We start from the raw sequence: 15,751 nt of genomic DNA, 5'->3' as shown, positions 1-15,751 counted from the left end.
TGATTAAATCGGTTTGGCTGAGATTAAAGTTATAGTTTTTACAAAGCTGAATAAACCTCAAGCAGATTAAACTCCATCGAAACAATCTGCAAATATCATTAAAATTTAACAAACTCTCATCTTGTCTTTATTTTTAGTTAGCACATACCTTAAACACTTAAAGCTGTAAGCTAATGATAGTTATATAAGAGCAGATGCATGCTGGTGCAATAAGCTGTACATCCAATGGATGCATGATCTGATTAGTCAACTAATCGCAAAAATAATCTGTGACTAGTCGACTATCAAAATAATCGTTTGTGGCAGCCCTAGAAGTGAGTGAGGGTGGCCTCTGTCTATGCACCTACCCCTGGAATAACCCAGAAACTGTTCTACTGATCTTCAAACCACATGTTTTTTTACACACACTGAGGTATCAGAACTCGTCATTATAAGTACAGAGGAGCCTGTTTATTACTCTGAAGGCAAAGCAGGCACTCAGGAAGCAGTTTGGAACTGTGAGAGTAAAATTATTAAGCTTGGGTGTGTTAATAATGGTAATTGTTATCGCACTGAAATTATTTAGTTAGCATACTTGTCACAATCCACGTCTAAACTAAACTACTAAAACCTGAAGGTTTCTTCCTGTTCAAAGGGGGCTCTTCCTCCCCACTGTTACCAAGTGTCACAGAGGTTTGTCTGACTGAGCTTATTTTCTGTCTTTGCAAAATAAAACGCCTCAAGGCAACTATTATGTGAACTGACCGTATATAAATAAACCTGAAAACTGCAAATTTGATCATTAAAAATGATCCAGAAAAATTATTTGTGATGTAGAGATGTTTTACATGAAAATGAATTGAGACGGCAAGTAGGAAGTGTTGATGTGGGGCTATGACACAGCTTAGAGCATTTATGTAACTCTAGCACTGAATTTTAGGTATTACCAGTCTTTTAAAGGTGTACATACACTCACCATCCAGTTTATTAGGAAAACCTGTGCCATCTAATCTAATTCAGTACAACAGAAAATTGTTTTCAGTTCTCCTTCCCTAGATTATTAACGTAGCAGTGTGGGGTGGTGGTGGTTTAGTGAAAAGTGTGTCTGTGTTTGGTGTACGCCTCATTAACGTTCTTGGCACAAGACTGCACGGGTGGTCCTAATAAAATCCTGGTTTAGGCACACTTTCAATAAAAAGACACAAAAATCTCTATCGTTTAAAAATGTTATTGTAGTTTTATTGTTATCTTAATTTTCTGGCCAGCTGGAGCCTTTCAGTCTGGAGTCTGCATGCTCTCCCTGTGACTGTGGGTTTCTTTCACCTTCCTCACATAGACTTACCTGTTAGGTTAACTGGTGATTATAAATGGGCTGTAGCATGGTTGTCTCCAGAGTGTCCACAAACACAATGGATGGAATAGTTTTGAGTGATGATTTTTACATTTTACAGAAACATTTGGGGTTTTTTTTGTGCTTCTGAGATCATGCTCACAGCTTAATTTGTGCAAAAAACAAGATTCTGTGTGCATGTGTTTGAGACATGGACTGTTTACACACACCCAGATAAATATATAAAAAGTAAAAAAGAGGAAAAAAAGTATACAAGTATTTCATTATAGTGCTGCGAAAAAGTATCTGTTCAACTCCTAGTCTCTTTTTTCTTTGTCTGTCTTTGTTGCACCTGCATGTTTCAGATCATCAAGCTCATTTTGTTTTACTTAAATTGTTTTGGGTATTTTTGTAAGATTTAATTTATTAAGGGTGAAAAGGTACCTAAACCTACCTTTTTTTCTTTTCTTTTTTTTTTAAACATACTAACTGCCTCCTAAACTAATAACTGGTTGTGCCACAATAGGCTGCAATCAAGAATTGTAGCCATCCAGAGGTGGACTTGCTGCTGTGTTTTGGTTCATTGTCCTGCTGCATACCCAGAGTTTAAGCTTGAGCTCATTAACTTTTTGTTTGACTTTCTTCTTAAGCATTTTCTGGTAAAGAGCAGAATTCATGGTTGCATCAATCCAAGTCATCCATATCCTGAAGATTATCACACTACCACCACCATGTTTGATGATGTAACTGGACTCACAATTTACAAAAAGTGGAACTTTCACTCGTCAGACCACAGAATATTTTCCCTGAAGTGTGGGGCGTCATCAGTATGATGTTGTGTTTTGTGTTGTTGGGGGGTTGACGGTGAAATGAGCCTCTGTGTTCTTTTTGGTCATCGCTGGTTTTCTCCCATGGGTGCCATTGATTCCCAGTCTCTTATTGTTGAATCATGACCTCTGACCTTAACATGAAGACTGTGAGCAGATTTTATTTTGTTCCACTTGCAGATGCAGAAATTAGTTTCTAATTGTCCAAAAGATAGAAGACAAAAATGCTGCTTTTGTAAATAAAAGAAACATGTTAGCATGATTTAAATGAGAAATAAATTTTACTGACCTTACTGACATTGTAAAGAAAAACAAATTTCTGTAATAGACTGTACAAAAAAAAAACACCATTTGTTATTAAATTTATTATCTGCTACTTAATTACTTTGTAGTACCTCTTTGTCTTTGGGGAGCTCTTTATGAGCAGGAAAAGCTGTATGAACTTAAAAAAATAATTAATACGTACAATTTCTAAAGCCAGATTGGAGTCTTTGCTGGGTCCCGAGCCTTGTGTTTGACACCCCTGGCTTAGAGGAACAAACGGTTCTGTTGTTTTTGCAGTTGTGCTTGTATTGTCGCACCTTTTGTATAATCCTGAAGCCTTCTTTAACACCGTGGTTCAGGTGGAGTTGAACATACCACAGCCTGCTTCTGATTAAAGACACAACACACACAAACACTGTAGCTGCAGATGCCTCCTAGCTGAGTCACCTGGACACACCCCTCACCTGCTGCACCCTCCCTAAAGAACTGAATAATCATGGAAAACACATCCTGAGGGAGGCTGGGCGCGTCAGTGGATCCTTCAGTGACTAAAGGCTGAAGATATACGAGGTTTACAGTTTATAATCTGCTCAGGTTTCACTCCAGAATCTCCCCAGGTCCCTTTAGCACATCATCGCAGCTCATTAAGTTCACACGTGTTTGCACGCTGCCGTTTCCAACATGGAAACTTTGTAACTGGAAGCAAAGCAGCGCTCATTTGTCAACATTTCATCTGCGAAGTTAAAGAAACAACAACACAACCTCACACTGAAAATATTCACTTCTCTGGCTTCCTCGTGGCTCCTTATTACTGATTAATGTGTCTCAACTAACCTCTGTTTTGTTTGACTGAGGCCCAGAGTTCAGGGCAACAACAGGAGTTATAGCGCCATCTGCAGGCCAACTTTGAAAATGACGAAAAGCAGTCTTTTCACCAAGTTTCCTTTAAGTGACTACAAGTAAACGATAGGAAAACACCAAACTGTCCGATTTATTTATTGTCCCTGAATAATGAGGACAATTTATATATAAAATTACAATAATTTGATTGTAGTTTGAGTTTTTATGCTTTTTTAAGCTTCATTTGTGACAGCAGCTATATAATCATTACGCACTGTTGTGATATTTTTAATTTTAAAAATGCTTGGCATGGACTGTGGAAAGCTGTGTGCAGTCATTTATGTGTTTCTTAATCATTGTTGCTTTTGATTTTATTGTAATTTGTCCTTTCTCACTCACTATGTGTTAATAAAGCTCTCTGCACTGAGTCATACAAAAGACATGGTGTGGAAGAGAGCCAGAGATTAATAACATCTCTGGCTCTCTTCCACACCATGTCTTTTGTCCTGTCTTACTCCCCTTACCGGTCACAGCAGATAGCCGCCCCTCCCTCAGTCTGGTTCTGCTGGAGGTTTCTTCCTGTTAACAGGAAGTTTTCCTTCCCACTGTGGCCAAAGAGCTTGCTTATAGGGGGTCATATGATTGTTGGGTTTTCTCTGTATTTATGTAAGAGTCTATCTTACGATATAAATCACCTTGTGGCAACTGTTGTGATTTGGCACTGTATAAATAAAATTGAAATAGAATTAAAGCCAGACGTTGTATTTGATGACTTAAAACACACAAATTGAATTTTATTTAATGCGCAGGAACTTGTTTCTCTCTGTAGGATAAATATCCATCTGTCATCGCTCTCCCTGGAGGCCCCAGGTCAGAGGTCATGACCCTGAACCACCCCAAGCTTCCCGGGCAAGAACTCTCATCATGATCCAGCACAGTCAGAAAAAAATGCAGCTGTCTGTAATGCAATGTCATCTTTTTTTCTTTTTGGTTTACAGCTGTATGTTATTCATTCATTGGTCAGTTGACGTTTCCAGAGAGGGCGTTGTGACGCCGAAGATCAGCCTGCTCACAAAGATCCCAGAGAGAGGTGAGCTGGTGATCCTGAGCTCTGCAGAACTGACCCTTTGGCAAACACTTTAAGTGTTTTCTTACCTTAAAAGTCAGAGAGTGCTCTCAGCATGTTTAATGATCCTGAGTGAGAAAATAACATAACGTCCACGCAGAAAATGTAACCCAGAGATAAGTTGCAAATCCAATGTCATGACTATGACATTGGATTTGCATTTACTGAAAAAAAAATCCTCGTTCAGTGATTACACTTAATATTATTACTCAGTTTAATAAATAATTAGTTTATGCACCACTCAAATATCACAGAAAACTGCAGTTTGGTTAAGCAAAACTCATTTTATTCATCCGACAACTGATTTTTTCCACTGTGACATTTAACTTTACTCCCTCTGATTATCAAATCCTGCAGTTAAGCTCATAGTTTTGGTTTTGTGATCTTTGTGTTTCTGCAGCTCTCCAGCTGTTCCCTTCTCAGGCTGTAGGCGGTGCTGCTGAGGCCTTTGAGAGCCTGCTGAGGATTCTGGGACCTGAAGCTGCCCTGGAGTCCATCATCCAAGCAGTCAGTCTTTCACAGGAAACTTAAAACAGAAACACCTCCAATATAATATTTTTTTCTTTCTATTTTAGATTAATGTCACAGAAATGAAGGACAGCGAGAGTTTAGTCTCTTAGAAATCTTTATTTCAATAGAAAGAGCACGACTGTAACAGCAGAGCTCACGGGTCAAAATCTACAAAAATAAATAATTTAAATACAAAATGCCAGACAGCAGTGTCACCTTTTGTATTTCTGATAGTTTGTCTTCTCTCAGCTATTTACAGTTATTACAAGTCTGTCGGTATCACAGTGCTGTGATATTTCTGCAGGCCAACGCTCAGACAGCAGCAGGGCTGCGGCTCACGGGTGAGACAAAGCGGTCTGGACACGGTTAGAAGGTTGTTTACAGACCGAAAAGTATGATTTTTACTTCACACCGAGGCCATCGATAAATGCAACCTCGTCCAGTGGTTATAGTGTTAGTTCTCTTCTTTAAATCTTACAACAAAAATAAAAATTGGGCAGTTATGAAAAGCTGAAAGTTTGTAGACAAACTGCTGTCTGTTAACGCTTATTCACAGACGCAGCACTGAAGCTCGATCTTAAAACAAACATCAGTGGCTGCTAGAGGGGCGAGAAAGTCATCAGACAGGCACATGTAGTCGGGTCTTGATCCCAATTAATTTAACCTTCATGTGAGTGGAATTATTACTGGTGCCAAGTGTCTCCAACCACTTCACACTCGAGCTGAAGTAAAGAGTGAAAAATGAGAACTTTGTAGTGAAAATGAATGCAGAGGGTAACCGTTTATTCCCGATTATCTTTTCTTCTGCATTAGATGGAAGCCCAAATTACTCGGCTCAGGTCTACTAGAAAGATCTGCCTGACATTCAGTTCTCGATCCTGTGGAGATGCAGAACTTGCTCTGCATCAATGGAAGAGGTATACATGTGTAGGTGTCCGGACACTCCTCGATCTCACTGCGCTCCGCTGCCCTGCCTGCCTGCCTGGGGCGTCTTCATTGCAACATTTAAAACGATCAGTGGTTGGTTCAGTTCACTGCTGTCCACTCTCCAACCTTCAACTTCTCCTCCTCCCAAAAATCCAGGTGTGTGTCAAAGGGAGCCGGACTTTGATTGAATCCAGCTTAGTGTTTGGATTTAACAGAATTTCTGATAGGCAATGAGGAGGAATGGAGTGTGGAGGACTCTTAGTGTGATTCATTTTCAGACTGGCTGATGGAGGCATCTGAAGGTGGAGAGTGGAAGCAGGAAGTGAAGTCAAGTGTTACCAGTTTATCTGAAGCCTGTTGGCACTGCTGGAAAACCTGCAGCGCTCCTGAACACATCATTACTCAAACGTCACATGACCCTGTCGAGCTTCTTCAGGAGTTTGAGGTACTGAGAGTTCATGGCTGCGTCCATGGATCGCCGCCGCTTGAACGCAGCCTGTAACAGTTTACTCACATGCACCCCCCCTCAGCTTCCAGTCCTACCAGAACATTTAGGCACATGGATGCACACACAGACAACAAGAAGCCACTTATGGCACAAAAACCAGCAGCAGCATGAAGCTCAGCTTGTCAGAAGAGTAATTTTTATTATTACCCAGCAGCCTTTGCAACTTTCCCCTGCTTCGCATTGAAACCCTGAACACCCCCTCTGTGCAGCCGAGAGGCCACACTGAGCCTCATTTGCAGACTTGAATTAAATCTATGCTGCAGAGTAACATGCAACGCCTTGGAAACATCACTAACAGCAGGGGTTCAATGACTGGGCACTAGTTTGTGGATGCTGGTTTACTTCATTATAATGGAAACTAATAATATTTTATTTATTAGTAAAGTTAAGGTAACATTTCTGCACACCAGCTGCATTTCTAGTCAAAAACAAAAAGCTGACATTGACAGGAAGTGCTCTGCACTTCACAACGTGAAGGTATTTCATGCCAGCAAATTTTCTTTACATTAATGAGGTTCTGTCCTGGTCCTGCGGTAAATCTATAGTTATAGATGTATTTGTCATTTTATTTATCACAGATAAATGACTGATTCTGAGTGTCTCTTTACTGAACTCAGGTATTGGATCAATACCTGCATGGCATGATATCAATATCCTAATTAAATGCACAGTGCATGCTTTCCTGGGTGGACAGACTTAAATGTTTGTCAAGTCTTTGATTTTTACTGAATTTCACTCAAACTACAGACTTTAAAGAGGGAAACATGCCACTCATAGAATCCTGAAACTGAGTATGGCAGAATTAAAGGTGGTGGTAATATAGAAATATAGTTTCTTTTTAGCATGTTAAAGCTTATTTTGGTGTAAAGCTGGAAAAGCAACAGACTGGTGACTGTACACATGCATGACTATGTGTTCAGAAGTATTATTGAGAAGCAAGACTCGCTTCAGCAAAGGAAAAGTAATCATTGTTTACTTTCTCTTTATGATCACATCATTGCTATAGTGAATGACTCAACTCATAAATTCAGCTTTCAGCTCAGTTAAATCGCAGCACTCAGACTGAATGAAAGACATGCTCTGTGTATGATCACACATCAGTGTCTCCATCCGATGACAGAAGAGTCTTGAGTCCACGTTACGAGGACGCTGAAGTTCGAGGTTTCTGTATTTCTACAGAGCAACAATTAGTTTGAATGTTAGAATGAGTGAAATGCAGCAGTAATGTGCTTTCATCTCAGGTAAAGGCCCCGCTGTACCTCAAAGGGTCACTTTACCTGAGTACATCATGAAGCTCAGTGTTGCTGACAGAGTCTCATCAGACTGTAGACTGAATCAGTTTTGCTAACTTTTTTCCATTTTCTCAGACACGATATTATTTTTAATCAAACAGTACCATCCAGACCTTTGTTTTACTCCTCTTATCCTGTATAAAAGACCGACTGTGAGCATCAACAACAACATTACTGGAGTGGAGGCAGAAATGCAAGAGATCACCTCTCTGATAAATCTAATTAAACTTTCACAAGAGGACACATGTACCAAAATTAGCACACATACTCTTGTGAGTCCATTTTTATGAAGCCAAATAACAATTTGAAAATGAAAGTGGCTCCAGAGTGACATGAACACAGCTTTTTGCTTGTATCCACTTTGAAAGGTTTGTGTTGCGGCTTGACCTTTCGCATATTTAGCAGATTAAACCAATGGGGGTTTGGGACAAACAGGGAGGCAGCGTTTTGCTTATGACCAAACACCACGCCACCTCTTTCAGCACGGAAGCAAAGCCTGCTCAGAATCAAACCTCAGACCAGTGACATTACACCAAAGCAAAGCAGAGATCCTCACCTCCTCTCTCTCAACATCAGAGGACAGCCACGCCCACATTTATGAACTGACATCAGCCCAACAACCTGCTTCTCCATCACTTCCCCTCTTCTCTGTCTTCTGCAGCACTGCCACATGCGGCAATCTGGAGGTTAATTCTTAACTGTCACCATACGCTTTATTAAAGCAGGAGATGCTCTAATAAAGCATGACAGATGTTCGAATTCACCTCCCGATGGGGGCGATACAAATGCTCTTGTATCAGTAACACAAACACCTGGAAGTCACTCAAATATCTGGTTATTCAGAGGTGACCTCGTGCAGAGCAGCAACAGAAGTGCAGTGAGGAGCTGCAGCTCTGCGCTGAGGGTGGTCAAAATCCCACCAACACTGCGTCTCCTCTTCATCAGAGGCATCAGGGCCACAGTTATCCTCCTCTTCAGGACTCAGACTGGGCGCTCACATGGGGTGGAAGAGCAGCGTGCAGTCCTCCTTCTCTCTTACAGGGCCCTTTGGCAAGGCACCGCCAGTCCTCAGATAACAGGTGACGATTTTCTGGTCCAGGCGCAGCTGGCGGGGGATGCTGTCAAACGGCTTCGGGTCCAAATCCAGGATGGAGGCTGAATAGGAGAAAGCAGGAGGTCTGAAGTCCCTGAGCTGCCTCTGACTGGAAAGACTGGAGGAGACAAGGAGGAGGAGGATTAGAAACACAAAGACAAGCTGATGGCACCACCTGCTGGACTCTCTAATACACAGTAGTGTTGATCTTTCTCAGTATTTTATTTTCACATCTGTAAATCAAAGGACAAACCTGTGAAGGAGCTTCCTACTCCAGACCTCTCTGTGCTGAAAACTCAACGATGTATTCAAGAGTCAATTTTCTTTTTTTTGTTCATTACTAAATGAACAGTCTAATTAAAGCTGTCATTGACTATTATTCATAGATAAAGTACTACAACTAAACCCTGATGTGAATCTGTGCACATGAACATCCTCAAGTAAACAGAGCCATCAGCGATTCTTATAAAAGACACTTTATGCATTCCTAGTGCCAACAAATGCACAACATTTCCTCCAGCTGTTTGTTGTTGTTGTTGTTTTTTTTTTAATCTTTTCACATGTTTAACATGTTTTCAAACTCACTGATGAGGAAACTCTCAATCCTAGCGTCACTGTTTCACCTACAGAAAAGATTTTTCTACTTGCACAGCTGAATTCTCACTTTTCATTGTCCTCTTCCTCCTCACTGCTGGGCACCAGGGCGACCATGATGGAGCAGTCCTTGGCTGTCATGGCCACACGGTACTGGTGCACCTACAATAGAAACACAGCAGGTAGATCTGTTAGAATATCGTTATGTAGGCAGGACTTTTGTCAAGTCAGGTAACACAGATTCACCGTCTCCAATGAAAGTGAAACTAATCACACAAAAGTAGGAACTCAATCCCCAGCATCCAGTTTTGTGCTGGTAAAAACTTCACAGCTGAATCGCTGTCGTGTCTCAGTAACCACATTCATGTGATGACACGCTTTATGAAACTTAACGACTAAAACCAGGGACACGCCCGCTACATTCATTATTTGTTTCGGTTATTTTATCTCTAAAGTCTAGTTCATACTCCAATATTACAATAACGAATATTTAAAACTAAACTGTGGGAAAAACTATAGTGAACGTGGTGTTGGCATGCACGTCTCCTCATTTCACTCAGCAAACATGTAGGTAAGTGTATTTCCATACTGTCATTTATCATGACATTTTTGCAGTGCTCTGGTGGGAGAAGCCAGAGACAATGATAGTGATGGTACTCTGCACTGAGTGATTAATGGAGCTGTAATGCAGTGTCACTTTGCACATGCACAGGAGGAGGTTTGGAAGCAAAGCTGACATTACTGAGACAACTTCTACTTCCAAAAGGTCAAAACAACACCTTGAGTACACAGAACGACTTGCTTCAGACACCTTTGAGCTCAGAGTCGTCGCAGATACATCTGCCTGATTTTTCCTCTCACCGTGCAAAGACATGCGTGACTGTATATCAGTGGTCCCGTCTCCGCCTGATAGTCTGGCAAGATTAGGTTGTATGCTCTCTGGTCCTTTCTACTTCTGTGTTTCATTTTCAGTAAAGCATTTTGGTGGCTGTTGTTGTTTTAATGTGAAACTGATGCAAACAGTGCACCAACACTCGTCTCCAGGGCTCTGACCTTTGCAACAGCGTACTCCACAGAGCCGTCGTCCTCTGCCGGACATTTCTGCAGCTTCTCCAAGAACGCTTCATTGTACGGTCCTTCTATCTGAAGACGAGTCCTGGCATAAACAGGAAGTGATGTAAGAGACCAGGCAACCAAAGTTTATATTTCCCAGTTTAAATTTTGCTTCAATAACAGGGGGTTACCTCTCTTTGGGAAAGTCCTGCAGGTGTTGCTCCACCTGGCGGTAAAGAGGATAAAGTCCTTCGATGTCCAATGTGTCCAACATTTGCGTCTGAAGGATCCTGAACAAAACACTGTCGGTGGGTAAACCTCGAGAACCTGGAAACACAGACGTGTTCAAAGGAAGGTCACAGTCTGTTCTCATCAGGTCTAATATCAGGGTTTATAAAATTTTAAGTCGCAGCATTAAAAAAAAAAAAAAAAAAAAAGCGAGTCAGGTTTTTCTGTTTTGCACATTTACATAATCACATTCAGATGTTTGTGCCGAGAAAACAATCACTGCTTTCAGTCCAAAGGTTTCTGAAGGAGGCCGTCACAGCTGCACAATCTTGTAACACCGTATTACACCAGCTGTAATACTAAAAGTGCCAGTAATTTAATTTTGTTATTTTTGATAAATAGTTGAACTGATATCAAAATGACTAATCCTCGGAGTGTAGCTAAATTAAAACAGAACAGGCTGCACTGCTAGCAAGGCCACAAAATAAAATAAAAATCAGGCATGTGATTAACACGGGAATGGTGGGACTGCTCCAGCTCTGTGGATGAAAACTTTAAAAAAAAAACTAGTGCTGATAATGTTGGACTACTTAAGATCAGTGAACCCGTCTGCACCCCAAAAGAAAAGAAAGGTCCTGACCATGGCGAATCCTCTCTTTGTTGAAGATGCTCGCCTCACAGAAACTCCGCCCCTCCGCTTGTCTGTCCGCCACCACACCGCCATCTCCTCCTCCACTGCTCAGCAGGGCATTCACCAGGACCTGCAGACAACGGGTGGGGGGGTCAGCATTTTAAAATCTCGAGGATGGGATTTATAAACTGTGTGTACTGTACATTAAAAAGAAAAATGCTCATACACAATAAATCTCCATACTGCTGAAAAATAAAGTTCGTTTTTTTAAGGCACACACACAACAGCACACCCTTTTAAATTAAATCCTCCTTTAAAAGGTAAAAAGTTTCAGTTCTGTTCATGCTGAACTTTATGAATTCCTGCATACTATCCTGTTAGTCTGTATGTAATGAATAGTCCCAGTGTAAGACTGCAGCAGATTTATTCAGGTGTGCCTTTACCTGAATGAAGTCGTTCAGGACTGCTTTGCAGGTCACGTGACAGTTCATTCGATTGTTTGCGTGTAGGAAGTAAGGTCTGAGATGATGCAGCAGAGAGTTCATGTCCGGCGATTCGTCGCTGCCTTCCTTACTGCTGTAAATACACTGACCGCCCTGAAAAAACACACACACACTTTACTGTGGCTGCTTAAGTGACCTCAGATGACACAGACCTGATACTGAGTGTCCGGTTTTCTTTATTTCAGACATTTTGAGGATGAGTTCATGAAAACACGAGGCCAAAGTTTTAACCAGCGATGCTTGTGGTGCATTTAGAAGTTGGATTAGATCAAACTCTTTTTCTGTTACTGCATTTTGAGCCTTTTCCAATGACTTCACCTCCATCACACAATTGTTCTTAGAGAGGCGTGCCCTCAGCTTACATTTCCTGTTCGTTCACAGTGAAGAGCTCCAGGTTTCTTTCACCTTTTGATCTATTGATCTCTCACAGTGAAAAAGTAAACACGCTCATCACAGCCAGCATAAATATTTAGAAAACAGGATATTATTTATGTTGAAATAGTTCCAAGGTGAAATTCCTAGAAGTAAAAACAAGGCCGCATAAAAACAAAGACTTCAAGTTAAACATGTATGAGTGTGACTGAACTCACCTTGAATACTTTGAAGTTGTTCTGAGGTTCTTCTATCAGGTGTTTGATGGCAAAATGCATTCTCTGTCTGTTCCTAAAACAAACAAAACAACAACAACACAGAAATAGAAGCTTTATTCTCAAGAGCTGATCTGCAGTACGGAAAATAAACGTCTGCATGTTAGGAAGACGCTGAGGTGTTGGGGTTGGGTTAGCTCAAGTCGGTTCACTATTCCATTTAATTAATAAAAACACACTTGCTCTCTCACGTTATCCATAGTCACACCCACACATAGAACAATCAGAGAAGTGTAGCCACAGTTAAATGTTCAAAAACATTCGTCTTCCAGCAGCAGACATTTTTTCTGTGAAGTGAATCAGTGACCTTTTGTTTGCTGTTTTCGAGTAGGACCTTGTTTTAAAACCAGCCTCTTTAGTGTCAAAGAGACACTAGGAGACCTTCCCAAAGTCTGACCTGCACAGTGGTGCTGGTTACCACGATAAACATCTGTGAACCAAGTAAGTAAACTGAGCTTACTCTGCAATAACTTATCAGTAATATGGCCATTTAAGTTTCTTATTAACAAACTGCATGAATTAGTGCAACTTATAGTTTAGGTGTATGAGCAGAATTCAGGTGAGGGGGCACAACAACATTATTGGGCGACCTGATAGAGGCAAGTGTGGGCACCTACATAAAAGCAGAGGTTTCATCACTTTCCTGGTCTGGAGCATTCAGGCTCCTGTTACAATCCACAATCTTCCAGGAGTGGATATCCCAGCAAAGTCACCGTAAGGTCAGAGTGTGCAGAACACCCAAGAGCTAATCTCAGACTCCACAGGCCTCGCTTAGCACGCTAAATGTTGAAGTTCACAACTGCACAAGTAGAAGAAGATTCAACAAGTCAGCCTGTTTGGAGGCCTCTCAGGGAAGAAGCAGCTTCTCCCTTATTTACAACTTTTTCACTACAATTAATTATTTTTTTTTTGTCCCCGACAAGTAATGATGATTTTAATCACAAAAAAATGACTCAATTACTGTTAATGTCGCTTGTTGTTCAAGCAATTCAGTTTAACATTTCTTTATCTTTATTTGTTTTTTTACTGCACAACAAATTAGGAGGTTACTCCCATGGTTTTAGCTTTTTTACCCTCCCATACCCACATTAAGGAAAATCAGCAGGTTTGGCGTCAGGTCAGAGATGTAGAAAAATGTGAGAGGAAAACCACGTGTACTCTTAAATGTCAGGCCCATGTGTGTGACTAATGTTTAAACACTTCATCACACAGTAAACAGATCAACACAAGGAATTTTCCATCCAAAGCCATCATCGTGCAAAGCCGGCATCATCAGCTGTCACGGGCCCACATTTCAACTCATCAAAATATCAGCCCATGTGTTCACCCTTCACTTCATAGCACACGAATTTCTGATAAAGGGCCTGATAAAGTCTTCGTAGCTGTGGCCAGATGTTTTCCATCCATCACGTCAGGAATATTAAACAAAGTGGGGACGGGAGCATCCAATCAGGAGTGCCACAGTGTTATTCAGCCGCCCTTTCACACAGCTGCTCCAGACCACAACATGAGCGGCACAGATAACACACTTCAACAAACACCTCACAAACAGGACTGGCTGCACAGTGAATGCATTATTCCACTTCAACTGTGAGATAACCAAAGTATTTTTCCTTCACTTTGTGTTACTGCAATGTTTGAAGAAAACATTTCATGAATGGTAAATGACACTAAAGGCAGCTGTGTCTTAAACACTGCAGAGTCTCACCCTGAGAACAGGTCGAGTGGACAGTAAAAACTGCGTCTCTTCCACTTCCCGTTGGCCACCTGCAGACACAGAAGAGTGGAGAAATGTCAAACGGAGAGAAGCAACACAGAAACAGCAAACATCTGTTAGGTGCGGGTTTTCATGGGGCTAGACTAAATCTAGTCCTAAACTTTTGATGAGATCAACCTTCAGATTTTTATTAACATGTGTTTTAAAAGTTAGTGAGCGGTTTTGTTCTCGTTTTTTTTTTTTGCCGTTTTGTCATTTGAAGGATGGTGGTCTTTGTAAATTTGTTCTGAAGTGTGCAATATGAACTGCCACCGTTCTTTGTTCTGCCGGTTCCATTTCTCTTCTAAGACGGCGTGATTGACACTCCTGCTTTAAAAACAGGTCTCTCGTCATTTAGCAATTTAGAGCAGAGACTCGTTTCAAGAATCTAATGATCCAGAAAGGCCCAACTTTGGGAGAGAGGATGGGACCTGGGATAGATAAAATTCCTTCTCGTCTTGTAGACCGGAGGTAAAAGGAAGCAGTTAACCGTTACAAAGACTGCGACAGGTCGTACAACTGTAAAAGAGCATGAATACATCATGTCAGTGCTGAGTGGCAACATTCAGCGATCATCTTGTTTTCTTCAGTATCTTGCTGGCTGCTGGTAACCACTGAGAGGAGGGACGGACTTAATTTCTATTGTTTGCCTTTTAGAAAGATGTAGACTACCAGAAACCCGTTCCCCAGCACCTCATGGCACTTCCTGTATCCATGTGCTTCAGTAGTAACACTTTGAAAGTGATATGGGGTAGCTTGGAATAACGGGCCTTTGTAAGTGAACAACAGACTGATTGACCGCCAAACAAAGAACAGAATACAAAATCATTAGTCACAAGTGAGAAACAGGACTGAAATCTTCATAATCAATAACTGACCCCAAAGAGAAAACTGAACAGTTTTATAGAGCTTAAAAGGACCGAGTTACTCTATACTTCAAAGTGAGCTCGCATTTTAATTCTAAGAAAACTAAAAATCTATTTTAAAACTTGCTTTTCTCAGTATCTGTAGACCTCAGTGTGTGCTACCTTTATCTATATGCTATCACTCTATGCTGAAACAGAACACAGGTTTCTTGCACAGCATGACCCACTTCAAAAATGCTCAGGGGGGAAAATAAACTGATCAGGTGAAAACCTCCAGCAGCACTTCAGAGGATGCAGAAAACCTTTAATGGCTGAGTGACGCATTTCAGCTTGTGAGCTGCAATTACAGGTGCTGCTGGAGTTTTGACCTCTTCAGAGCGGAGACACGTGTGGCCGACTGTGGCTGCAGTAGACACTGTCCATTTTTAAAACACTCCGTTTCAGTTCAGCTCTTCGTAGGTTATAACTTTGTCTTCTCTGCAGTTGCCTGACAGACCGACAGCAGCACAAGTAACAGTGACCCACAGACTGTTTGGACAGGATATTCTGTACACTTCCTCCATCGACAACAAGCACCATCTGCAATCCTCTTCCCCAGCTCGAGCTCAAAACAAGCATTAGACTTTAGGTGTGCCCATCCAGGCCACGATCAATCAGGGCTTTTGTGCATCTGAACAGCAGAAGATAACAGACCTTTATTTGGAGCAGCTTTCATTCTTTACTCCCTCTGTTTGATCATGTGATCATCTAACAAAGGCTCACATTTTCAGTTTTGTT

General features: G+C 41.3%; 2 protein-coding genes across 6 annotated transcripts in view; one reads left to right on the top strand and one right to left on the bottom strand.

Annotated features, from left to right (window-relative positions):
* Nucleotides 1–5,083, top strand: part of cenpp (centromere protein P) — a 110,908-nt gene extending 105,825 nt beyond the window's left edge. For 2 of the 4 annotated variants that reach the window (XM_086293133.1, XM_086293132.1), the window contains exons 7-9: nt 4,070–4,149; nt 4,239–4,330; nt 4,767–5,083. In XM_086293133.1, coding sequence (XP_086149259.1) covers nt 4,070–4,149; nt 4,239–4,330; nt 4,767–4,897 — 303 coding nt within the window. In that variant the 3' untranslated portion in view covers nt 4,898–5,083. The remainder of the gene's footprint in view (nt 1–4,069; nt 4,150–4,238; nt 4,331–4,766) is intronic. The other 2 variants (XM_086293129.1, XM_086293131.1) reach the window with 1 other exon arrangement.
* The window catches only part of ippk (inositol 1,3,4,5,6-pentakisphosphate 2-kinase), a 30,293-nt gene continuing 19,515 nt past the window's right edge, over nt 4,974–15,751 (bottom strand). For both annotated transcript variants that reach the window (XM_086293128.1, XM_086293127.1), the window contains 8 exons: nt 14,061–14,119; nt 12,296–12,368; nt 11,646–11,798; nt 11,212–11,332; nt 10,535–10,670; nt 10,344–10,446; nt 9,361–9,452; nt 4,974–8,814 (listed from right to left, as the gene is read on the bottom strand). In XM_086293128.1, coding sequence (XP_086149254.1) covers nt 8,598–8,814; nt 9,361–9,452; nt 10,344–10,446; nt 10,535–10,670; nt 11,212–11,332; nt 11,646–11,798; nt 12,296–12,368; nt 14,061–14,119 — 954 coding nt within the window. In that variant the 3' untranslated portion in view covers nt 4,974–8,597. The remainder of the gene's footprint in view (nt 8,815–9,360; nt 9,453–10,343; nt 10,447–10,534; nt 10,671–11,211; nt 11,333–11,645; nt 11,799–12,295; nt 12,369–14,060; nt 14,120–15,751) is intronic.

The sequence above is a fragment of the Aulonocara sp. 'chitande type north' Nkhata Bay genome, linkage group LG5 (genome assembly GCF_057382095.1).
Source record: "Aulonocara sp. 'chitande type north' Nkhata Bay isolate Kocher_YH1m ecotype deep benthic linkage group LG5, A_spYH_male_GT1.1, whole genome shotgun sequence".
Lineage (NCBI taxonomy): Eukaryota > Metazoa > Chordata > Actinopteri > Cichliformes > Cichlidae > Aulonocara > Aulonocara sp. 'chitande type north' Nkhata Bay.
Note: the sequence above shows the minus strand (reverse complement) of the source record. Positions and strands in the feature narration are given on the sequence as shown.